At 43.4% G+C, this 25,827-nt stretch overlaps 5 protein-coding genes across 8 annotated transcripts in view; 3 read left to right on the top strand and 2 right to left on the bottom strand.

Annotated features, from left to right (window-relative positions):
* The first annotated feature begins 5,612 nt into the window (after positions 1–5,612).
* Positions 5,613–11,367, top strand: oprk1 (opioid receptor, kappa 1). 2 transcript variants are annotated; one of them, XR_009526901.1, is made up of 5 exons: positions 5,613–6,308; positions 6,431–6,766; positions 7,528–7,880; positions 8,993–9,950; positions 10,030–11,367. XR_009526901.1 is itself a non-coding variant. In XM_060058431.1 (4 exons), the coding sequence occupies exons 2-4, from the start codon at positions 6,510–6,512 to the stop codon at positions 9,556–9,558; spliced, it is 1,176 nt and encodes a 391-aa protein (XP_059914414.1). In that variant the 5' UTR covers positions 5,613–6,308; positions 6,431–6,509; the 3' UTR covers positions 9,559–11,367. The 2 variants fall into 2 exon arrangements, 1 of the variants encoding a protein (XP_059914414.1); XM_060058431.1 differs by having other exon boundaries at positions 8,993–11,367.
* A 934-nt stretch (positions 11,368–12,301) lies between these two features.
* On the top strand, positions 12,302–15,703 carry chmp5a (charged multivesicular body protein 5a). Its single transcript, XM_060058445.1, has 8 exons — positions 12,302–12,491; positions 12,809–12,913; positions 13,053–13,099; positions 13,260–13,353; positions 13,762–13,833; positions 14,204–14,312; positions 14,839–14,954; positions 15,244–15,703. The coding sequence occupies exons 1-8, from the start codon at positions 12,423–12,425 to the stop codon at positions 15,292–15,294; spliced, it is 663 nt and encodes a 220-aa protein (XP_059914428.1). The 5' UTR covers positions 12,302–12,422; the 3' UTR covers positions 15,295–15,703.
* A 648-nt stretch (positions 15,704–16,351) lies between these two features.
* Positions 16,352–19,208, top strand: bag1 (BCL2 associated athanogene 1). Its single transcript, XM_060058447.1, has 7 exons — positions 16,352–16,508; positions 17,256–17,381; positions 17,468–17,550; positions 17,632–17,745; positions 17,896–18,003; positions 18,117–18,179; positions 18,797–19,208. Exons 1-7 carry the CDS (start codon positions 16,472–16,474, stop codon positions 18,884–18,886), a joined length of 621 nt encoding a protein of 206 aa, XP_059914430.1. The 5' UTR covers positions 16,352–16,471; the 3' UTR covers positions 18,887–19,208.
* Positions 19,209–19,993: 785 nt separating this feature from the next.
* On the bottom strand, positions 19,994–22,583 carry myl12.2 (myosin, light chain 12, genome duplicate 2). The gene is made up of 4 exons (XM_060058450.1): positions 22,424–22,583; positions 21,739–21,942; positions 21,108–21,269; positions 19,994–20,461 (listed from the first exon to the last, which is right to left on the bottom strand). The coding sequence occupies exons 2-4, from the start codon at positions 21,920–21,922 to the stop codon at positions 20,289–20,291; spliced, it is 519 nt and encodes a 172-aa protein (XP_059914433.1). The 5' UTR covers positions 21,923–21,942; positions 22,424–22,583; the 3' UTR covers positions 19,994–20,288.
* Positions 22,584–24,421: 1,838 nt separating this feature from the next.
* si:ch211-106h4.4 (MAM and LDL-receptor class A domain-containing protein 2) overlaps positions 24,422–25,827 on the bottom strand; it is a 32,698-nt gene continuing 31,292 nt past the window's right edge. For all 3 annotated transcript variants that reach the window (XM_060058414.1, XM_060058416.1, XM_060058415.1), the window contains exons 49-51: positions 25,201–25,309; positions 24,659–24,761; positions 24,422–24,578 (exon numbers count right to left, since the gene is read on the bottom strand). In XM_060058414.1, coding sequence (XP_059914397.1) covers positions 24,498–24,578; positions 24,659–24,761; positions 25,201–25,309 — 293 coding nt within the window. In that variant the 3' untranslated portion in view covers positions 24,422–24,497. The remainder of the gene's footprint in view (positions 24,579–24,658; positions 24,762–25,200; positions 25,310–25,827) is intronic.

The raw sequence follows: 25,827 nt of genomic DNA, 5'->3' as shown, positions 1-25,827 counted from the left end.
AGAAAAATAAAGATAATGAATGAATTTAATATTCTTAATAGCCATAATTATGTGTCCTTAGTTATCTTTTATTAGTTATGCAGAATATATTTAAATCCACCCAACAGTGCCAGTGAAGTGCAGCCGATTTAATATCTGAAAAAGTAAGTTGCACTTTAATTATTCTGTAAAGATATAAAGAAATAATTGAATTGTATCCTTGATGAAACTGCAGGATCCATGTCTCATCAGAGTATCCTCAATGTGATTTTAAAATAAATATATTTGTATTAAATTATATATAAGTAATAGTCTTCCAAACAAATCTTACATTTTTCCTACATGAAAATGTATGAATGAAGGAGCAACTACGTTTGTAATAAAAAGATTGGACATTAAATAGCGCTCGAGGGATATGATGGCTTTAAAGCTAGATCCCGCCCCCGAACCTGCTGTGATGTTATTGATTCCAGTCCGTCTGGGCCCATGCAGACTTGTTGCTGCGCAGCAGCCTTCAGGGTACTCCACATCCAGATGTCTAAAAGCTATAAAAGCAAGTCAGTTCCCTCCTTCAAAATATAACCTTCTGTTAATCCTCCCTAGAAATTGTTTCACTGCAACTGTCATTCCCCAAAAGTTATTTCTTTCAACAAGTTTTAATTTATGGTTTGTTAATTGTGAGAGGTTTGGAGAGGCGGGTATTTACACAGTCAATATTTATTTAATGCATTACCGCCTTCAGCCCTGACTTCCCCACTTTGGTTTATTCTCTGAGTGCTATTTACAGTAGCAGGCCAGCCTCTTGTCCTCGTGCACACTCAGAGAGTGAACCCTGGACCCTTACATGCATCATGAGGTTCCCCCCAGCTTCTCCTTTGTAATTACTATCATTATGCAACCTTATGCTACTTACTGTCTATTTACTGTTGGTGCTCAGGAACATTGTAATCCTGACTTGGGATTTGAAAAAGAACCTAGGTGATGAAGGATACTTAATATATATTTGGCCAGACTTAGTGGAGTCAATGTTATTCCCAGGTCTAATTTGGTCTGATTGGTTGATTGCCATTCACAGGTTTAATCGTCCATGGTCAAGAAGCAGAAGTGAGGGCTCCATATTCTAAAGGGAATATTCAATCGACCGAATCCCTTTCTGCTCTTGATGCCATGGGTAACACGCAGTGGGTTTCCATAGCGACAATCAAAATAGGGACTAATGATGGAGAGGAGAATCACGCAGCCGTACCATCAGGACCTACTCCCCTGTCTGTGTGCAGTCAAGAATAATGCATTGTGAATCGAATAGGTGTGTGCGTATGCATGTAAGTTTGTGTCTGTGTATGTGTGTCTGCTTGTGTGTGCGTGTTTGTGCACGTGCGTGCATGCGTGCTGCTTACAATGATAAACTATGGTATGGCAGGAGGACAATGGCATCATCTCACAGGACGGTTAGCGGCAGCATTGTTTACTGCTGCTGAGACATCCATCCAAAGTCTTTGGCTGCGTGAGTCAATAGAAGAGGTTTGCCCTCCAGATGTGAATGTCAATCTAAAGGCCGATATATGCTCTGTTTTAGACGTAACGCGTAAGCACGTAAGATACATACCCCCCCCCTTGCGCGGTAAAATATCCCCCCTTACATGCTTAAGTGCGTCGCCCTAAATTCCTGACTATGCGACTAAAACACTACGGCCCTACGCAGCTCGCAAAGACTGTGATTGGCCAGCTAACCACATCCTTTCAGGAGTCTCACATTTCCGGTTTTACAGCAACCTTAACATCGTTCAGAGTGTGGAAAAAGACTGCTAACCTAAACTTAGCTACTGCTACTCTCGTCGAAAATACTGGAAGTGCATAAATATAAACAAGCCAGCGATTTCCACTTCCACGCCCACAGATTCGTTCGTTGCTCCCCCTACTGTTCTGGCGGAGAATCCCCTTGCAACACGCGCAATCCTTAAGGAACCTTAAAGGAACCGTAAATCAAAACTTGTCTAAAACAAGTCCCTTGTGTAAATTACGTGCTTACGTCTCTGCGTCTAAAACGACCCTAAATCGGCCTTAACTATCAACACACGCACACACACAAAAACGATGGTTACGTATGTAACTACGGTTCTATGAATCCTGGATGACCGCCAGAGGCGGTGCTTTAAGTACTGAATGATCCATCTCGCGCATGCGCAGGTCGAGTGTTAATACCAACCTGTGACCCCTGATCAGGGGTCATCAGGGGTCACTCATCAGGGGTCACCTGTGACCCCTGATGAGCGACGGACAGCCTATATCTTCCGGTGACATCAGAGGATCTGTTCCTGCAGAATCTTCTCGTGAGTACACAAGGATTCTGAGTGACAGGGCGCTCTGGCGGTCATCCAGGATTCATAGAACCGTAGTTACATACTTAACCATCGTTCATTTCATCCTTACTGACCGGTGCTTCAAGCACTGGATGACTCATACCAACAAGGTCACGAGGAACTCCAACACATACCTCTTTGAAAGGAAACAGCAACATAAACTACCTGGTGCCTCCCTGGTAGTTTATGTGAGAGACGGCCGAGACATTGTCCGACCGCCTCCCAGGAAGGGAAGAAATAACTGCAATGCCCTGTGCACAGCCCGCAGCTCCGGAACATTGATGTGCTCTGAGCAGACCCGAGCAGGCCACAGCCCCTGAGGTGTCCGGTTCTGCCACACAGCACCCCACCCCGAGTGAGTGGCAAAAACTCCACAGAATGCAACAGCCTGCCGTCCCGAAAAAGGAGAAGGACGCGGAGGATGTCGTCCACCCGCTGTGGCGACGGACAGGCCTTCATGGCGACTGCATTGAGAGACACCCCGAGAAAGACTGTGCTCGGCGATGGAACCAGGCGACTCTTCGTGGGATTCTGAATGATGGCTCCCATTGTGTTGTCCTCAGAAGCACCAGTAGAGCTGCGGGTCGAAGGACGGGAGCACGCTGCGGAGGCACGGGAGGCTACAGCCTGTAGGACCCCATCCGGCTCATACTCAGCAAACTCGTCAGCTAACGCTGCCACAGAAAGCACATCTTCCTCTGGCTCCAAGGCGGATGCCTGAAGAGCAAGAGCACCTGGCTCCCCTGCACCAGTCCCAGCCTGAAATGCCAGGAAGAGGGACTTCATGTTTACGAGCGCAACTCATGGACACAAATCATGGCCATCCTCAAGCTGCAGTGAAGCCATACAGGCCGAGCATGAGTGGTCGCCAACCATGTTGACAACAAAATCACACAGAAACCCCCCCCCCAGAAACAATAGACACTGGGAGAGGGGGCTAAAACACAACCTTCACCAACGAATGTATGAAAAGAACCCAGATAAGTTAGCCTCAGCGGGAATACTGGTACCAACTACAAGTCACACCTCTGCTTGCAGCGGGAGTGAGAGCACTGCCTTCACCATTTGAGGGTAAGGGAAATTAGATAATAAGTGCAGTATAAATGCCGGGAGAGGGAGCGAAAGCACAGCCTTCGCAGACAAATGTTGCAGGAAGAACAGCCTAGACAGTTAGCCTCAGCGGGAACACTGCTACCAACTACAAAGCTAACTATAACTATAAATGCTGGGAGTGGGAGCGAAAACACTCCCTTCACCAGTTACGCCTCGTTTCCACATACGTATGTTTTTCGTATCCGTGCTTCCGTAAATTTACGGAAGGAGTCGCTAGTGTTTTACGTACGGGCATTAATTTATTTACGGACAAAAGATGAAGGAGTTCAAGTGCCTCGGGGTCTTGTTCGCGAGTGAGGGTACTATGGAGCGTGAGATTGGCCGGAGAATCGGAGCAGCGGGGGCGGTATTGCGTTCGCTTTACCGCACCGTTGTAACGAAAAGAGAGCTGAGTCGCATGCAAAGCTCTCGATCTACCGGTCGATCTTCGTTCCCATCCTCACCTATGGTCATGAGGGCTGGGTGATGACCGAAAGGACGAGATCGCGGGTACAAGCGGCCGAGATGAGTTTTCTCAGAAGGGTGGCTGGCGTCTCCCTGGAGACCTCGGGGAAGAACCAGGACTAGGTGGAGAGATTATATCTCAACACTGGCCTAGGAACGCCTCGGGATCCCCCCGTCAGAGTTGGTCAATGTGGCCCGGGAAAGGGAAGTCTTGAGCCCCCTGCTTGAGCTGCTCCCCCCGCGACCCGACCCCGGATAAGCGGATAGGAGACCGGTACTTTGGAACATGAGGATCGACATATGCAGAGATAAAAACAAACCAACCAGGCTTGGAAAGAGATCGCCGAGGAGTTTGGCCTGCCAGGTACTTAGGCTACAAGTTTTGTGAAAAACATAAAAACTTTCATACGGTATCTCCGTAAAACGACGGCGAAAGTTCAATTTTTTTAACGTATATTACGGACATACCGGACAGAAATTCTACGGAGGGGAGGAGTCTCGGAGGAAAAACGGACATTACGGAGAATCACATAGGAATGAATGGACTTTCGGTCGGAGACGGTTGAATCGCATACGAGAATGTACGTATGTGGAAACGAGGCGTAATTAGGGTAATTACGCAAAGCGGGCACAACCGAGTTGGCGCCAAAGTAAAACAAACCTAAGCCGGGGGTGGGAGCGCACACACTGCCGTCACCAATAACAACGGAAAAATGGGTACACCGAAATTGAATGATAAGCGTAGTACAAACGCCGGGAGAGGGAGCGGGTACACTGCCTTCACTGAAACACGAAAATATAACCCACAAAGTAAACTTATCCAGCCGAGGATGATGTGTTCCACGCGGCAATCCAAACCTCTCGGCGGGTCCGTTGCGGCCTTTGGAGGGCGAGCAGCTCACGGCTCTGACAAAACGTCGCAAGGTCACCAGCACCGAACGATCAAAATAATAATAGACACTTAGCTTAAGCTAGCGCGGGGATGCATAGATACCTGCGAAAGCAAGAAGATGAAAAGGAACAGATCCTCTGATGACACTGGAAGATATAGGCTGTTCGTAGCTCATCAGGGGTCACAGGTGACTTTGTTCGGCATTAACACTCGACCTGCGCATGCGCGAGATGGATCTTTCAGTGCTTGAAGCACCGCCTCTGGCGTTCAGTTCAGGATGAAATAGAACACACACAGATGCAAAGGCTCTCCCCTCTCTCAGTCTCTACCAAGTAATTGTAGTCATTTCCAAAAAAGCAGGATATTTCCACCCATATTTTCTATGGAGAATGCACCTGTGCACACCGATGACGTCAACACATGTATGGAGCATATCACGTTGCTATGGAGACACCTTTGGGCTTGGTTTCTTTACTATTCATTTCATTCTATCACACCATCTCCTAGACTTCACTCTGTTCTGTTTTTCTGTTCTGTTTTTTTACTCACTTGCCAACCATCTTAGTTTGTGAGGTCCTCTGCTTTGCATTTTACAGGTGAAGATAGTAAGGCATTCAAACCTTATATTGTAATTATATTTATGGAAATAATGCACTTTTATGTTGGTTAGTTATAACCCTCATAAGCCGAGTATGTTAAAATATAAATTGCATTAGCTGAGGTTTTTCACGACTGAATTTCTGAAATGAACAGTAATCAACAGATCTGTATCGAGGTATTTTACTTAGCCCGCTTCAGATGTCATGAACATGTAAAGATCTGGAATCAAACATGTTAAGAAGTGTCAGACTGGTAGGCACTTGAACGCATATGCACAAGAGAATGACACCAGCCCCACAACATCTGTCCACCGTGGGTTTCTAAGCAACACGGCATTTAAAAGACAACGCACTTAATCATCCCATTTGTTTTTCAAGTAGGAGTAAACAATTTGACAGTAGTCGTTTACGGCGTGGTTGTGTGCGATTAACACACATTGTTCCACAATAGAGAAAAGTTACGGTTGGTTCTTGTTGCTGCATGCTGAATACATCATCACCCATGCAATTAGAAGACTTTCTCCCAAAATATACGTTACACATTCAACACACAGCAGCCTGTGATGGGTGAATATGAGTGAGAATGAGAGACGTGTTGGATGTGCCGGACGAGTCCTCTCCAGGGAGACCTCTGGTACTCATTAGTGGAGCAGAATGAGGCCCGACTCTGCTACACACACTGGTCACTCAAGGTTTCCGGGCGCGCGCGCCCTCAAGGTGCGCAGCAGCGGCGCCAACAGAGACAGGGAGGATTGTTCTCGATCTCCTGCTTGACGAATATCTTCTTGATGTTTCACATTTAACCGGGTTTTCATACGATAAAATAACCTATATTTTTATGAGGACGTGCTGTTGTATTCGACTTAATGTGTTAACTTTTCCCATTTACGAAGCAACTGGTTGAAAAAAAAAAAGGCGCAGGTAAGATTTCTTTATTCACGATTTTACCGTATTCTCTTGCGATGGATCTGTGCGCTGTTGTGTTTGAAAACATCGCTAATATAAATTCAAATACTAAGCTATGTCATTTTCCTCCCGTGTAGTTTTGTAGAGCGCGCGCGTGTGCTCCAGACGTGTCCCACCGCCCGAGTCACACCTCGCGCCCCTTTCACCAACGGCACCATGGACACCGACGTCGTGCACATCTTCAAAGAGGACAGGTGTCGCTCTGCGTCCGGCCGCCCCGAGGAGTGCGGGTCCGACTTAACTTGGCAGCCCGACCTCTCGGACGAGATGTTGTTCAACTACACGGCCAACGAGACATGGGACGGCGAGCCGGACTTCATGTCCCCCATCATCACCATCATAGCCGCGGTGTACTCCATAGTGTTCGTGGTGGGCTTGGTGGGCAACTGCCTGGTGATGTATGTCATCATTAGGTGAGTTGGTTTTATATATTTATAGATGTTATGTTAGCCCTATAGAGTTACAACCAACATATATATATATATTTGTATTTTATATAATATATTTAACATATATATATTATATAATATATATAACATATATATTTACATATATACATATATATACATATATATTTTATATAGGTTACATATAATACATATATATATAGGGCAGACATGTGAGCAAAAGAGATTCTCTGCAACTGACATAAACACATAGATCCCTTCAAAGGCTGCAGCCATCTGTCGTTCTCTCCTCTCATTTGATGGGAGGCATCACTCACCCAAGCCTGTGCTTGTATGTGTGCACACCACGTGTGTGTGCATGCACGCATGCACACACACATGGGATGTGTGGGACCACCTGTGTTATCCCTCCTGCAAGGGATCTCCATGCATGTATAGACCCCCTAATTGGCGACCATTATCTCGACATGTCGTTCCCTCCTCCCTGCTCTGCCTCTTCACGTTTAATGCCTTCAAGTCTCTCTCAGTGTAGAAGGGTAGATAGACACACATATCCAGAGACATACGGTCGCCAGACTAGTGAGGTAGAAGAGAAGAGAAGAAGAACAGACGAGCCTTAAGGCGGTACATTGTTACCTAGGTGTATTAAGTCCCCTGTTTAAAACCACACCAAAGGTGTCGATCGGGAGCTCAACACATTTGGGAGCTGCGGTTCACAGCTCTACCCTGTCCTATCATGGTCTCCCCCCCCCCACACACACACACAGATACACCAAGATGAAGACGGCCACAAACATCTACATCTTCAACCTGGCGGTGGCCGACGCGCTGGTCACCACCACCATGCCCTTCCAGATCACCGACTACCTGCTGCACTCCTGGCCCTTCGGCCGCGTGCTCTGCAAGGTGTTCATCTCCATCGACTACTACAACATGTTCACCAGCATCCTCACGCTCACCATGATGAGCGTGGACCGCTACGTGGCCGTGTGCCACCCCGTCAAGGCGCTGGACTTCCGCACGCCCCTCAAGGCCAAGCTCATCAACGTGGCCATCTGGGCGCTGTCCTCCGCCGCCGGCATCCCCGCCATGATCCTGGGGAGCACACAGACCCATAATGGTAAGCCCCGCCCCTTTCCCCTTTCCCCACCCCCCTCCTCACCCGGCCGAGTCATCGGCTCAACTCATTGGTTGTTTGGCAAAACAAATGCAATCGCTTTGTTGAGTGCCGTAGTGCTCTGATTGGTCAGAAATTAAGCGGTAGCTATCAAGAATATATATTGGCTTCCGCAGACGCAGTCAAAATGATATTTAGACGGTGTATTGTACTCAGTACAATGAAGTCATGAACACAACCTTACATCTAGCCAGTAGCTACCTTTAAATACCACCTGATGAACTGCTGCAATCCAACTGCTGCACTGTTTTATGCGTATGTGTAATGTACTCGAGATGTCTCTTATAAGTGATTCCATAAGCACATTTACGAACCTGGAAAGTAGAATCGTAACCCTAACATGATGAATAGTTGGATACATCTGCAAGGATTTGCATTGTCTCACTTTCAAAGGTGTGTCTAGTTGAGAGCAAATGTCAAAAATCTTTGCGGGTGTTTGAAAAGATGGTGTGAAAGCATTGTCTGTGAAAAGGCTAGAGTGAAAAGGTGTGACATTCTAAGGAAGAATCTGAATCCGATTTTCTCTGAGCATTTACAAACACAGGGGACAGGTAGATGTTTGTAAAACTCCCTTCATTTAAGGGTTGGAAGATGTTAATAGCCGAACAGGTGGTGAATGCTAACAAGAAAGAGCAGTTTTTCCTGAGTTTGTGTTGACTGCACCACAGGTGTGCAGCCTCACCAAGCCCCAGAATCATATTGTTCTGACTCAGGACAGGTGAGACTGCCTCAACCAGCGATCAACCACACACACTCCGCAATGTGAGAAAGCAATTTTTGGTTTGGTTGATCAATATCTTGGTTATTGGTAGAAGTCAGGGTGCTTGGAAACTCATAATCAACTTTAAAGATGCAGTGATCTTTGTACTGTACTGTTGGGTACGTCCATAGCGACTTACTTATAGTGCCTCATTAGTCGGGAAACACGTCCAAATCGGTGTGTTGGCCAACAATCTAAAGTCGGGTGTTGTCATTGTTTGGGGCAGTGTGTAGGCATCTTATCCCAGCGAGTGCAGAAACAGGTTTTAATCCACGTCCCTTCCGACCCACCACAGGCAGCACGGAGTGTGCCCTTCAGTTCCCCGAGCCCTACTCCTACTGGGACACCCTGATGAAGGTGTGCGTGTTCGTGTTCGCCTTCGTGGTGCCGCTGGTGGTCATCAGCGTCTGCTACACGCTGATGCTGCGGCGGCTGAAGAGCGTGCGCATGCTGTCAGGCTCGCGCGAGAAGGACCGAAACCTGCGCCGCATCTCGCGGCTGGTGCTGGTGGTGGTGGCGGTGTTCGTGGTGTGCTGGACCCCCATCCACATCTTCATCCTGGTCAAGGTGCTGGTGCCCTCCGTGCCCGAGACCACGGCGGTGATGGCGGCCTACTTCTTCTGCGTGGTGCTGGGCTACACCAACAGCAGCCTCAACCCCATCCTCTACGCCTTCCTGGACGAGAACTTCAAGAGGTGCTTCAGGGACTTCTGCTGCGTGCCCGGAGCCTGGGGCCTGGGGGGGGGCCGGGACGGGTTCAACGGCGGCAGCGGGGGCAGCGGCCGCGTCCGCAGCACGCTCAGAGAGCACTCCTGCCCCGCCGGTAACCGTGGCGACAGGAGGCAGGGGCGTCCCGTATGACTAGCTGTGGAGATGTCCGTCACCCGTGACCAACAGGGGGAGGACTTCTCGAATGACACGGGCATGACGCAGACCACCGCAGTCTGACCACTAGAGGGCTAATGGGGGTCAGACCACCGCAGTCTGACCACTAGAGGGCTAATGGGGGTCAGACCACCGCAGTCTGACCACTAGAGGGCTAATGGGGGTCAGACCACCGCAGTCTGACCACTAGAGGGCTAATGGGGGTCAGACCACCGCAGTCTGACCACTAGAGGGCTAATGGGTGTCAGACAACTCAGTCTGACCACTAGGGGGCTAATGGGGGTCAGACCACCCAGTCTGACCACTAGGGGGCTAATGGGGGTCAGACCACCCAGTCTGACGGGGCTAATGGGGGTCAGACCACCGCAGTCTGACCACTAGAGGGCTAATGGGGGTCAGACCACCCAGTCTGACCACTAGAGGGCTAATGGGGGTCAGACCACCCAGTCTGACCACTAGGGGGCTAATGGGGGTCAGACCACTGCAGTCTGACCACTAGGGGGCTGCTGGGGGTTTCTTTGCTTCTAATTCGTCGTCCGCAGACCTGCAATGAAGCAAAGGGTTCTTGAGTTCCTAAGGTGCCCTGCAGGACGTTAAGCCCCTTGTCCAACGACCTGGCACCGCCCCTGATGCTAGTAGAATGTAGCTACTCGTCATACTCAGCGTGTGATGTTCTATGACATGATTTTTAAGATCGTATTTAATTTAAGTATTTATTCATTAATTTATTCAAAGGTTTTAATGGGATGAATACTGCTTGCATACGTATACTGTATATATCACTTTAATCTAGCCTTCAACTGCCCTATAAGTGTAGGAAGAACGGCAGGGCAGCGACGGAGAACACTCTAGCATTTAAAACCATGTGGGGAATACAGCATCTCCCCCATCAATGTATAGTTCTTATCTACCGACATCCATTTCCATCTGCTGAATGATGACAAACAATTGAGAATCCGATGTGATATTGATGTTTAACTATACAAATAAAGATGTTTAACTAATATTAAAAAGTTTGGGATTTTCAAAACTCGATAGAGGGTCTCTGAGGCAGTGTTGAACAAGATGACTGTTAATCCTGTCCAACGTTTGTTGTAATGTGTTTTTCAATTTAAATATTTCTGCTGTAAAAATTTATATTCGTCAGCTGTGGTGACAGTTGTAGGTACAGTACAGGTACAGTTTGATGAATTTATACAGTTATGGTTGGGATTCATAACAAGTATTTTCCCATTTTCCCATGGAAAAAGTAGAACATGACTTAATGGCTTCTTGTAATGTGAAAGGTTAAGAATAGGGTTGTGTTATTCATTTAGAATACCATTCAAAACATATTGTTATCTCTTTCAAAAAAGAATATTGGTGAAGCTGTTAAATATGAAGGCCTTGTGTTGTGTGCCTTATCCTTATAGAATATCATCGTGTTTTCATAATGTTATCAACATTATGTTATTATTGTAATATAAATATGATGTCAAGAAATATGTTTGCAAAAATTGGTATCATTGTGCATAAAAAACCTACCATATCTAAAAAAGACAAATGTGTTGGGGATGTGAGTGCGACATTCAATCATGCGTGCAAATAGCGCAACTGCAAAGCTTTGGTGGCGTGTTACTTCAACCCTTATCCATCACAAAAGAAGAAGGACAACACTCTTCTTCATCACTGTCTTAGTACATTCCGTCCTTTTCTGTCTGCATCCATTGTACTTTTCACTGCTTTACTATTGTACTGTAACAGTCGGGCTGAGATGCACTCAATAAAAAGTCATTTAAAACCTTACTGGGAAAAAGACGCTGGTATGGGTAATAAATATTGATGACCCGCCATGGGGAATGCAGATTGCACCATTCACATTACAAGGCCGCCCCTCACCTACAGCCACCTAACCTACAGCCTTACATTAGCTTGTGTTTGATCAGGCCCAGCCTTGGCTGAAGGCCGTGGGTCTCTCCCTCTGGGTACAGAGAGGGAGTGTTTCCATGGTGAAACACAATGGCTGGAGCCAGAAGCCCATGGAGCTTGGAGGCCATGGAGGAAGAGGAGACTTGTGTCAGTGGCCTTGTAACAGAATGTTTATGAGCATTAGCCTCTCAGACTTTATAGAAGGATTTTTGAGCATTCATCGCAGCCCGTCCTCCCCATAATTGGGTTGTGGCAGCAGCGGTTGTCGACTTGTTTATGCAGTGGTGCTGTAGCCGGAGGCAGTATTTTTTTCTGCGTCTGTGTGTGTGTGTGTGTGTGTGTGTGTGTGTGTGTGTGTGTGTGTGTGTGTGTGTGTGTGTGTGTGTGTGTGTGTGTGTGTGTGTGTTGGGGTATTTTGGGCGTGCCCATACCATAAAACTATAATATAAATAAGATTGAATCCTTATTAATTAATATATACCTGAGGCAATCCAGCTCATTAAAATACTGTTATTGCTTAGGTAATATAATAATAACTATTATTATTTTGATTATTTATATTTATTTTCTTATTATTATTATTATTATTATTATTAATAATCCGTTTTTATTCTGTCTTTTTGTCCCGATGTTTTTTTTATTAACTGCCTATTATCCTTTCATTATCCGTAAAGGCAACAAAGACCAAAGGAATCAATTAAAGCTAACGGGACAAAGACTGTCAATAGGCAGTGCAATTCCTCTCTGTGCCACAAGAGGGCCACCTCATCTGAATGGTCATTGGTTACAGGCAATCATGCCAACCAATGGAGTAATTTTTGCTGTCATCATTGCTTCCGGGTGTTTTCTTGGAAGAAGAGCCCTTTAGATCTGATGATCTTTTATTTTCAAAGAAAAATCTAAAAGGTTTCGGTCATTTTCACGTTTTCAAAATGAACAGGATATTTGGACGGAGTAAGGGAAAAGATGCTCCTCCAAATCTGTCGGACTGCATTGGGAATGTAAGTATTATATGGTTGTAATTGCAGTTAATCCATTGTTGTTTTCCTATCGAATTCTCCTCTCTCGATCGCATCCTGCCTCGACTATCATCTATTTAAATGATCTGGAAAAGTGAAGGTTTAAAGACAGGGGGATGTATTGCACAGAAAGGGTGTTATAGATGCATCATTCCCACGACTGTGACAAAATAAAGATAGTCTATTGGAGATCTTGATTGGATGACATTAATGGTGTTACCGATTCACAGAACTTTATTGTTCTCTCCATCTCTTGTTGGAACAATCTCATATTTATTTTCTTCATTCCGCTCGCATAGGTGGACGCCAGGGCAGAGTCCATCGATAAAAAAACTGCCAGACTGGATGCAGAACTACTGAAGTACAAAGATCAAATGAAAAAGATGAGAGATGGACCCTCAAAGGTAGATCTATCATCCTGAATCGATATGTAAAAAGTGCTTTATGCTTTTATAATACGATTACTGTCACACACACATAATTGTTTACAGATGAATAATACCAAAATTATTAATTTGACATTTCGTCCCGTCCTGTGTATAGAATATGGTGAAACAGAAGGCATTGAGAGTACTAAAACAGAAGAGGATGTAAGTCATTTTGCTGAGATTTTAACATGCTAATTGTCTCATGATCAAAACCAATGTTAATTTAACGCTTATGTTATATATGTAAATATGTTTTTGATTTTGTATTTGCTCTTTATTATTTCCTGATATTCACGATAATTGACATGACATCCTTTGGCAGGTATGAAGGCCAGCGGGATCAGCTAGCTCAGCAGTCGTTCAACATGGAGCAGGCAAACTACACCATCCAGTCGCTGAAAGACACCAAAACCACGGTAACGCTTCTGGCAAAAGGCCAACACACAGGACTAGGTCTGCCACAACAACCTCATTAGAGATCAAAATAGTTTGAATCTTTATTTATATCCGAAAATAAACCAACAAATACATTAATTATTTCAATACACATATTTACGTGATAATATTCCAACCATATTCATAAAGGTGACTTATATAAGGGAAGTGAATACTATGAAGGCATAATGGGATCTACTGGATATTAAAAATCTAGTGGGTGAAGCAGATTATAGGAAACTGCATGTAACTAAATAAGATTCACACCAAAGAGTTCTGCAACTGACTTTATTGACTCCATTATTTAGGATTCAACAGTTTTAGTTGTTCCAATCAATTCCATCTGTTAAATATCCTTCCTCCATACATAATCTGTGTTTTTCATTCAGGTGGAAGCCATGAAGATCGGTGCTAAGGAGATGAAAAGGGCTTACAAGGACGTCAAACTGGATCAGATTGAAGTACGTCAGCGAAATGTTTATTTCCAGCTGCAAAAACTTAGCTCAAATATACCACTGCTGCCACATAAACCCAAGCTATCCACATTACTTCCCAAAGCATTGAAACTCAAAATTCTTTATTCGTCCAGCGAGCAGTGTAACACATCCTGGCCATTATAATTATTGAGGAAGTGTATTAAACGCTTCTTCCACATTGTTGCCACAGAACAAAATTAGTGACAACTATCATGATGATTCTAAACGTCTGTGTGTGTGTGTGTGTGTGTGTGTGTGTGTGTGTGTGTGTGTGTGTGTGTGTGTGTGTGTGTGTGTGTGTGTGTGTGTGTGTGTGTGTGTGTGTGTGTCTCTCTGTGTGTGTGTCTGTCTCCAGGACCTCCAGGACCAGCTGGAGGACATGATGGAGGATGCCGGTGAGGTGCAGGAGTCGCTGAGCCGCAGCTACGGCACGCCGGAGATAGACGAGGACGACCTGGAAGCAGGTAGGCCTCAGTGGGATGACTGCGTATAAACCACCATTCTATCGCTTACATCACAGAGAGAGACCTCAGGACCAACAGGTGTGTTTGTCCTGAACCCTGAACAAGACTCACTTGTTCAGGGTTCACCTAGACACCGCATGGCCCTCCCCCTTTGGAAGGCTGGGCCCGGCATAGAGTCAAACAAACACAAAGGCATTCAAATACACCGTTGTATGGAATGTGATAGCCACCATGATATCCACGGACAAGTTCTTAAGCTGAAATCGAGGAAGTTTGGTTCGAGATACAATTGACCGTTTAATCATTAGGAGACACTTTTACCAAGATGCAGATGTAGGGTAAGGGTTATTAAAAGTGCTGTACATAATATTGGAGAGTTGTAAACAGATGAGGGCAGAAGTGAGGCATTTTTTCTAAAGGGTGCCAACAGGTAAGACTGCAAACCTCGGGGTTCGATCCCGGGACCTTCGGGCTTGGAGTGTGAACTGACCAGGGACCCTGGGGCTGTTTGTTCGTCTCCCTCCAGAGCTGGACGCCCTGGGAGACGAGCTCCTGCTGGACGATGACAACACGTACCTGGACGAGGCCTCCGCCTCCCCGGCCATCCCTGAGGGAATGCCCAGCGACAGCAAGACCAACAAGGTAGAGCTCCATGGTTGTTGTTGTTGTTGTTGTTGCTGTTGTTGTTTGTGTCAATGTCGGACGCTACTCTGCATGTGTAATAGGGTAGTGTACCTTTGTGAATACTTTTTCTTTATGCCGTATCGAATCGATTTCAGCTAAGGCACAGTGCTATAAGCTTTTTTATTCCACTTTAAGATTTGGGTATATATAGCTAAAACATTAAGGTACGATAGAGTAAGTGTTTGGCACTTGCCAAGTGTTTAGGTATAGCACTTACCAACCAATAACTTGATTGTTTTCCTTCCAGGATGGTGTTTTGGTGGATGAATTCGGACTTCCACAGATTCCGGCCACATAAAAAGAATACTGATGAAAGAAGCTGTGCGCCATTCGACTGAAAACACTTTTTTTATATGTAGAGTAACATTTATACAGGCAGATCAGGTTGAGTTCAGAACACTAAAGTATTGAACACTAAAGTTGTCTTGTACGGTCATTACTAATAACATGTTAGCATGTGGCCTTGTAATATATAGTTCTGCTTGTTTTTTTCCATATCCTAATACCTATTTTCCTTGTCATTTAGTTGTCTTATTTGCAGTATTATTCCATTTTAAGTTATCATGTGTTGACTAATTTTTAGTAGTGAAGAAACTCATGAGGGCCAGTCAAAACATTTATTTACTTTTGTGGAAATTATGGAATTGGTTTCCATTTTGTATGTGTGTGTGGATTGACACCACTAAAATAAAATATGCATTTTAATTTCACATTGAATTAATGTTGATTATTTTTATTCAATATTCTTTCTAGCAAGGACGTTCTTCCTCTCTTATTTTTTCGTTGTACATTTTGCTAGATACACTTTTATACATGTGTATATAGTACATATTTGCTTAAACTATATCACACCAAGATTCCCTCCTGTAAACAATACACAGTTGCCCACAGGATGGTGGTGCTGGACTCATGATCTAATCATAATACTCTGCTACTGGGAGTGATGCAAAAGGAAGAGCAATTGCATGTTTAATAAAGTAAAAAAAAGTCTACATTTTGTATTCGCATTTTGTTACAAAATGTCAATGCACAAGAGGGGCCTAGGCCCTATCTTGGGTCTGAGTTGGAATCCTAATGTCCTAATCCCTCAAGCATCATTGAGTGGAATTCTAAAATGGCATCTCTCTGCATGTGCTTTGGGTTAAAAACCAATAAAGTGATATTTGAATCAACCAATATGTCTAATAATTATAGCATCAACATAATATATCTGAATGTTGATCTAGTATCTCCCGTAAAAAAAAAACAATGTAGGAACGTCTTTTTATTTGTGGCATGTATTGCTTTATGTATGCTTTATATACGATGGATCCAAGGTCATTTACTGTCCAGGTCAGGAACTAATGTATATGGGTGCATGTGCCGTGCATGGACTGTACATTAAAGCATGCGGGACCGTTTCCTGTGTTTCCAGGAAGTAGTTTTTTCAGCAAGTAAACAAATAATAGCAAGAGTGCTGTAAATTGGAAATAGGAATGGCAGAACAGACGGTAACAGTGACAGTTGCATACGGTAATTCACGATTTTGTTCTTCATTATAATAACCAGGCGACTGTGTATCTCGAATGCACAGCAACGCGAATTTATCGGCCCGACCTATAATCACCGCCTGCTAGCCACCGCAATGTTGCCTGTGCTGCCTTCAATAACACACTTCAACAAGTGACTCAAATCCCAATTAAAACGGTGACCAAAGTAGTTCAATGAAAAGGGAAGGCCGTGAAAAGGGCTGGTTTAAATTAGAATAAGGTGGCACTGAGCAATATACTATGAACCATCTTGCGGTCACCCGGCTAGATGTGGCTTCGACCCGTGATGATCCGTTCATTCATTCAGTCTTCAAGTCATTGCCTGCATCCTCATGATGCAGGCATGAATGAATGAATGAATTAATGAATAAAATGTCAAATAATAATGTAATACAGGACCTGTATTACATTATTATTTGACATTTTATTCATTGCATGAACCTATCTTTCAAGTTTGATTTTACTTGTAGGTAATGTGTAATGTATGGTTGTATTGTTTTGTGTTTATTCACTTAGGTTCACGAGGTTTTCAATGTTGCTCAATCTTGACTGTAATATTAGTGTGTCTCCTAAAGCGACATTGTGGAATTAATATCCAAATCGAAATAAGTGCTTGCAAAAATGTTTGGATAAAATTGTGTCTAGAACTGTGTGGGGACATTGTATTGTATTGCTTAGCCCCAAATAGTTTATAAGGCTACTACAATTGTTTCTTTGTTATTCAACCCAGGCTCTACGAAACATAGCATCACAGTGACGGGACAGGATGGAAGTGAAGCTACGGTTAAAGACTTGTCAGATGCCCTTGCTCAAGCGACTGGAGTTCCAGCCCCATCACAGAAAATTATCTTTAAAGGTAAACTGTAGCTCATGCATAGCAAGGTAAAAACAATGTTAAACTTGACCAATCTTACTTTCTAATCATTTACTGTGGTGTTACAGGGAAATCTTTAAAAGACATGGAAGAGAAGCTCTCCAGCTTTGGAGTGAAACAAGGCTGTAAGCTTATGATGATTGGGAAGAGGGTAAGGCCTCTTTGTCCCTAAAGTATTACTCATATACAATTAAAAAGTGAGCTTCCTAACCGACTTTGGTCTCCTCAACAGAATAGTCCAGAGGAGGAAGCGGAACTCAAGAAGCTAAAAGACATAGAGAAATCTGTGGAGCAGGCGGCCAAAAAGCTGGAAAAAGTAGATGGAGAACTAACCGGTCTCAAGAACGTAAGCATTAAACATATGTAGTCATTACACAAGTCAGTATATATTGTGTACAGTCGTCCAACTTTTAATTTACATTTCACTTGGATATCACCAGATTGGATGTTTGTTCTGTCCACCTAACTGAGAGGGCGTGGCATGTTGCTTCTGCAGGGCTTTCTCGCCAAGGACCTTCAGGCGGAGGCGCTGAGCAAACTGGACCACAGAGTCAAGGTCGCCTCGGAGCAGTTTATGAAGATTCTGGAACAGATTGATTCACTGGTACGTTCTGCCACTCCCCCGTGTTCAAACCATCACACAGATTTATCCCGGGGAATGTCATGTCATGTAATAACCTCAAGAAATATAAAATGTGTTAATCTTTTCTGCAACAGAGCTTACCAGAGAATTTCAATGATTGTCGAATGAAGAAAAAGGGACTTGTGAAAATAGTTCAGGTACGTTTCCTTATTGTCCCATTTCCCATCCCCATCAGACTCTTAATTCAGTAACTAAAGGCTCAAGAAATGACTGCACACACTGTCAGCAATAAAACAGTAACAGCATCCACCCAATCAAATTACTTTGTGGGGGGTTCGGTTTTCAGTGGCTGGACGGTCAGCAAGTTTCCCTAATATCGACCTCCACAACCGTATGTAGGTTGTTAATACACTAACTATTATTTCCACAGTTGCATACAGTAATTTATTATTTTGTCCCACTTTGTATTAACCATGCATCGTTGAAGCGGGAATTCACATCAACACTAAAATATTTTAACTGACAGCCATCTCTATGTTCCTTTTAATGAAACACTGTGTTTCAACGTCTTTATAACCCCACTACAATCCTTTACAAGAAAGGGGAACACGTGGGGCTTGTACGAAGGAGAATTCCATGGCATGGACCAGTAAATGAACCATGTAGTGGTAAACTATCTCCTGTGATGCATGTTTGCCATTAGTTTTACATCCAACCATGGCTATTCCTATTACTGCCACATGATTCAAACTCCAATGCTGTATACTGCTTGAACTCATCAGTAAGAGTAACCATGCTTTTATTTACTTTTTAGGATTTCCTGGCCCAGTGTGACAAAGTCGAGGCTGGTATATCAGATCATCTAGCGAAGATCCAGTCCAAAAACATGGCACTGGTAGACTAAGGTCACCTAGTCCTCCCTTCTATCATGTAGGATCCCCTTCTGCTCTGCCAGTGGCCAACAGTCATATATACATTGCTCTGTGAGCAAACGGATATAATAACTGCACTGAAAGCTTCAATTGTGGATCTGTTGCCTGTGGATTTATTGACTACAGCGATGATCCTGTCTGGTCATTTGTGGGTCCCTCCCAACCTTAAACAAAATCGAAGCCTTTTGGTCTCCGGTTTTCATCATGGCTACACGAATGTTCATGTATCATTAAAGGCATTCAAAAGAAAGAAAGAAAAAAAAAACTAAAGCTACTTGTGAAATGTTGGTGACAGTGATATATATATCTGTCCACCTGTGTGTCATTACTCTGCACCACCCCTGTTCCCTGCTCTTGTGAAACATATCTTGAAAAAGTTTTTATTTCCCCGCTCATTGTGCGTAAAGTGGGCGTAAATGGATATTTTTGTGGCAGCGAGCAGACTTTTATTTAATCCAATGAATTTTGTGATGAATAGGTCCTAATGAGGATAATTTCACGTTTTACATACATCTTTGTATATAGCGCTTGATTTTAAGCTGACTCAAACCACAAGGTGTATTAAATTGAAATAAAATGTGAGTTTGTGTTATCTGGCTGATTCTCCTTGTCCTGTGTTGTGGTTGAAGACATACTCCGTGAGACTGCAGGCCGTGTGATTCTCATGACCTCATCTACCCTGAAAGTAGATCACAAGATCATTAAAGGCTTAGAGGGGAATCGTCAGACTCTGCTGTTATCTAATACAAGTGAGTACTACTTGATACGCGTGTTCTGAAATAATCACTGTAAGCGACTTCAACAATGTCATTTTTCAGAATCGGACGAATAGAAAATATGAACCATTAACTTAAAATGGTCAAAACTTTTCAATGATTTATTTTGTGGTAACATTTAAGCAGCCGCAAACTTCACAACATGCGTATGAAGCTATTCATACATTTCAAAATACTAGTGTTATAGGTCCCTTCAACGCTTGCTTTGAATACATAAGATGATGAGACGTTATTCTGAGTACTGAAAGTACAATTGAATCTTGAAGTTGTATAGGAAAAATGCTAAAAGAATTACACCGGCAGTCATTTTCGTTTGAGTTTATTTCCAGTTTTACCCCACCGATGGGCCAATACCTCCCTCCTAAAGCTATAATCAATATACCAGACCCATAGTGTTATCATAGAGGTGCATATGAACTATGATTGTGTGTGTGTGTGTGTGTCTATAGTGGGTCTACACGGGCATATTAGTGAAACGAACCACAGTGATGCGTGCTGGAATCTCTTCTCCGTCAAGTGAAACGAGAACCAAATAAATACGCTGAAAATTCTCATGTGAAATCCAACAGTCTTGTCGTGACGGCGGGTGCGGACGGCCTCAGTCGTCCTTGTCCTTTGCCCCGTGCTTCAGGATGCGTGTGAAAGCCACGTAGTTGAAGTTGCCCTTGTTGTCGATGGGGGCCTCTCTGAAGAGCTCGTCCACGTCCTCGTCGGTGAAGCGGTCCCCCATGGTGGTGAGCAGCTCTCTCAGGGAGTCCTCGTGGATGATACCTTGGGGGGTAATCAAGCACTTTGACATTTGCTTTTGATTGTATTTGAGTAATAGTATAAAAGTAAAGACCGATTATTGATCAGGATCCCAGGTAACCCCCATCCACAATTTTATTCCAACTAGGTTAAATAAGTTGGTATCTAGGGTGCATGGTCTGAATATTATAAAATATGTATTAATCTATCGGTACAGAAATATATTCTTTCCTTCTCTGTATCTGGTGGTAAATGGGGCGGAATTATTTCCACACTTGTGGACCACAATACACTGACACGAAAGTATAAGCAGCTTCATACTTCAGTATAATTTAAAGGTCACAAGATTTTTTTTTTTAAATGACTGACATTCTTTCAACCCCCTAACTTTTTACCCAATAATATCTGCATAAGAATATGACTTATAAATATGCAATATGACAGTCATAAATACAGAGAATACATGCTATAAGATACTCAGACGAACATCAGGTAAGACATCGGGCCGAGAAAGAGACCTGAAACATCACGCTGTACGGTCCGTAAGCCTTCGATCACATGACGTTTCTGAATCCAACAACACTAAACCACCTAAATAGGGCACAACACAACAATACAGCCTCTCTGCCTGTTGATCCATCTGTCTGTTGGTCCATGGCCATGGGCCTACCTGTGGCCTCCTCGTCGAAGCAGGCGAAGGCGTTGCGGATGACGTCCTCCGGGTCTGTGCCGTTCAGCTTCTCTCCGAACATGGTGAGGAACATGGTGAAGTTGATGGGGCCGGGCGCCTCGTTCATCATGGTCTCCAGGTAGTCCTCGGTAGGGTTCTTACCTTTGGGAACATGAAGTGGATCAAGCAGGACGATTGGTAGTGGAACGGTGGTATGGTGTGATGAGAAAAGCATAGGTTTATACAGTTGTTTAATTGTCTCCAACAGGAATATATTGTCATAGAAGGTTATTGTTGTTGACATTTCTCTAGTCTTCTACATTCATGGATATAATTTGATAGAGATTGCCTATAGACAGAGCTAATAGTTAACAATTTAGACAACATTCACCTTTTAGGAAAAATTTAATAATCTTTTCATAATTTATTTCTAATGTATAATTGTAGGTGTATTGGAATATACATTATAGCCACTGACATTGGAAACATTGTGATGTAATGTCGTTGTTGTATAGGCCTTATAGTGCAATATTTCAATAAAAAAGGTTAACAGATTCCTCCTAAATCAGATATATACAAATCCAATGTTCCAAGCCTTCTACAGTGACCATCAAATATCAATCAAATATACCTAATGAGGCCAACATGTCGTGCAAGTCCTCTTTGTCAATGAAACCATCACGATTCTGGTCGATCATGTTAAAAGCTTCTTTGAACTCTTGAATCTGCGACTGGTCGAACATTGCGAACACGTTTGAGGTGGCGCGCTGGGGCCGCTTCTTGGTGTTCTTCCCCTTGGCCCTTTTGCTCGACATGGTGGCTGGTAGACGCTTGGCTGTAAACACCATCATTATTTGCATTTAACATTATATTGTTAGGTACAGAATACGGGGTTATATCATAGGATAACGTGTACTATATTATATTCATTAAATATAGGATACACATTGCAGCAGAAACACTGAAACAGCTGCATTCCGTTGATCAAATCCGCATGATAATAAACCTCTATGGAAGGCAGTGCGATATGATTTCAATCCAGACAGAGCAGACATTGCCATATATATGTAGGGTTTACAATGTTAACCCTAAACATACACGATATCAACTTTACATCATGTATAGGAATCCATCACTGTTCATACTAGTGTCCTATCAAGCTCCCTTGTTTGCTTTAGCGAGGTAATTATCAGTCAGCAACCTTGCCCTGGTTTGGATACCGCAGAGGAAACGACTGTTTCACTCTCTATCATCGAACCATTAAACCATCACACAATATGATACAGCAGCAATGACCCAATAAAATAATATCTCACCTTATCAGAGAATAATTAGTATATGCAATGAACCAGTAGGCACTAGTCAATGAACAACGGAACGTTGCGATAGCCAGGAGGTATTTATCACTTCCTCTGTTTGAAGATACTGACCAATCACAGGTCAGCTCCCCGCCGGAGTGACACAACCCTGGAATATTCCACTCGGTTCTCCTCCTGTTAATTATTTAGTGTGCCTTAAATTGCGAGTGTTCTTTGTTTGTGCGTTATGTATATTAATTGTTCAACAATATAACACGAGTCAAGTTGTGTTACGATGACATAATAAACACAAATACATTTCCCATGACATTGCAGAATCCCTGAATGTAAACTCAGTGTTGAGGCATGCCGTCGTTATGTTATTGTGTTGACGAAAATAAATGAGGCCGCCCCATTATCTGCATCATATCATACCAGCAACAACATATAGCAGTCCTCTCTATCTCACTCCAAAGTAACTATGTGCCTCCACATACATAGCCTACATGTTTGAGTCTCTTGTTTATCCATATGCATGTTGAGAATTGTCGGAGGCTTGGAGAATATTTTTCGTCTGCACTTTACTGTATTTATTGCATTTACACTTTCAAAACATTGAACATTTTAAAGGGGATATATTATGAAAACAAAAATTTTGTCTGTGCTTTTGGGTGTTGTTTTGGGTCTCTGGTGCTCCCACATGCATACAAACTTTGAAATAAGTCTGTACATGATTTTTTGAGTTGGATATGCATTTTTGAAAGTACCCCGTCTACATCACCAAACGAGCGAGTCAGTTTCGGCGCACGATTATTACTTCCCACTTCCCCACGCCCCTCCAATCAGAGCATAGCTATGATTTTGTGGACCAGCAGACGAGAGCTGGGCGGAGATGTTTGTGCATTTCAGAAGCAGGGATATGCCACCGAGCTCCCCCCGCCGGAGCTGCCGTACTGCCGCCGAAGAGGAGACATGGAGGAGAAAGGGATGGTACTCCCGGAGCTGAGCTGCCGGACTGCCGCCGAAGCTTCGGCGGCAGTCCGGCAGTACCATCCCTTTCCCCTCCATGTCGCGGTTCAATATGGACTTCAGAGAGTCAAGGCAAAAGTTCCTTTCCCCAAATTCTTCTCAACCATGGCGGAGGTAACCCCCAAAGAGTCTTTACTTGTTGTGGGAACATACCACATTGAATCCTGTTTTACTTCTATTATTATCTCTACTTTCTATATTAGCTAAGAGTTTATTGTTTACCGTTTACTGTTTTTGTTTACTTTTTATAGTTAGTTAGTTAAGAGTTTATTGTTTATCTTATATTATTATTATTATTATAATTATTGTTTACTGTTTACTTTTTGTTTTACTTTTTATAGTTATCTAAGAGTGTATTGTTTATCTTATAATTTAATATTGTGTTGTGTTTCTTTCTGTAAGCTACTGGACAATCAATTTCCTTGAGGGAGTCATCCCAAAAGGATCAATAAAGCCTAATCTAATCTAATACCAGAGACGTCTTTATGATTCATAATATCATCGGAGGCATTCATTGCTTGCGGTCGTGATATTAGATATAATATTATATAAATACCTATATATTATATAATAATATTATTATTATTATATTATATTATATAGATATAGAGCTCCAGGAGTCGCAAACGGGAACAATCACTTGTCCTCCATGCTGTGGTTCACTCTGACAGCTCATTGCAGAATGGGCAGCAGCTCATTTGCATTAAAGCTATGGACACCAGAAACAGCGCATTCTGAAGGGACTGAAACTGAGGGGAATAGCGGTATAGGCAAGATTCTTTTTCCTAAAAACTATTTCCAGCAAACAGCTTCAAAAACATGTTTTCTGGAACTCATATACTATGTTTACTTGTTTGGAAAACACCATAATATGTCTCCTTTAACATTTTGTTATCAATCACTCTTTGTTAACTTCCTAGACTCACCCCGTTGGATGTAGAGACATGTAAAAGAGAAAAAGTTACAGAAACACAATGTAAACCAGTATCCTCAAAATGAATTGCATTTATTATTAACTTAGGAATCATATAACACCAATATATTATCTATTATGCATCTGTGCTCACACGGGGGTATCTGGTTGGGACGGCTCATACAAATTGTTGAAGAAGGAAAGGTCTGATTCACTTTCATGTTGTGCTTCCTGAAAGAAAAAGAAGAGGTTGCCATGTAGTACCGTCCGGAACCCGTGTGCTCAGAATGTTTGGCACTTTTAATACTCACTTGTTGGTCGCTCATAATCTCAAATACTGAGTTCCGGGCGATTTCCACACGGTCGGTGTTCTCCGGAGCACCCCCGAGGCACCCGCACACACAGACAAAACCACTACACAAAGATAGAACAAAAAACAGTCGTCTTCCATGTGTCTGATAGCACTGTAATCGTAAACTCAATAATGACTCTTTATTGTTCATAACTTTAAATGGCCCTGTAAAGTACAATAATATAGCATTTTATCCTATCTTCTAATTTATTCAGTCCATCTCATGTTAATTAGCAGCTTGAACTACGATGGCTTTGCAATGAGCACACTGATTTGTGGACATAAGTTGCACATCGCTTGATAAATTTGAGGATGACGAATGATCATTGAGTGATAGAAAGGGGAAAGGGATTATTGTTGTCGGTGGGAATTATGTTCCATTTTTTTTATATTTTTGTAGAATTTAAAATTCAATAAAAGAACTTTGAAAGAACAATAATATAAGTATAACCTAACAGTATTACCCCTATCATCATCATCCTCATCATCATCCACACGTACCTTGCGGACCACCTTGCAGTCCACCAATTATTGAACGCGAAGAGGCTGCTGGCGATGGCAACGCCCGACATCAGAGTGAGTCCCACTGCCAGCCCAACGGTCAGTGATTCTGTGGAGACAAACAAACCTTTTCCCAAACAAAACCCTCCATTCGCTACTGTGGAAGCCATTCACCACAAGGGGTCTTTGAGAACCAGTGGATGTTTTCTCCCACGAGGGAGAGGGTGCACTCACACTAGGCCATCTGGCCGTGGCCGTGGCCGTTTTCACACCTAACCGTGCTCAAATCTGCCAGTGTGAGTATAGTCCATGCGACGACCATGGACATAATAAAGGGGACGAGCCTTCTTTCCCATTAAACGGTAAACATGGCGTCAAGCGGTTCAACTGTTGGTTCACGTTGGTCCCATAGAGAAGTCGATTGTCTGTTAGCCATTTGGGCAGACGATAAGCAACAGACTCAGCAAAGTGCGAACTGTGTTCTCTGTGTTGTTGTCCATTGTTGTTAAAGCTCTGACTGGCGGCAGACTTTATTATGGTCCATGCAGCGGACGCTTGGTGATGACGTGTTACGACGTGATGACGTATGTACAAGAGCCTACCGTGGCCAGGCCACAGTTGCGACGG

The sequence above is a fragment of the Gadus macrocephalus genome, chromosome 8, assembly GCF_031168955.1.
Source record: "Gadus macrocephalus chromosome 8, ASM3116895v1".
NCBI lineage: Eukaryota > Metazoa > Chordata > Actinopteri > Gadiformes > Gadidae > Gadus > Gadus macrocephalus.
This window is presented reverse-complemented; position numbering and strand designations above follow the sequence as displayed.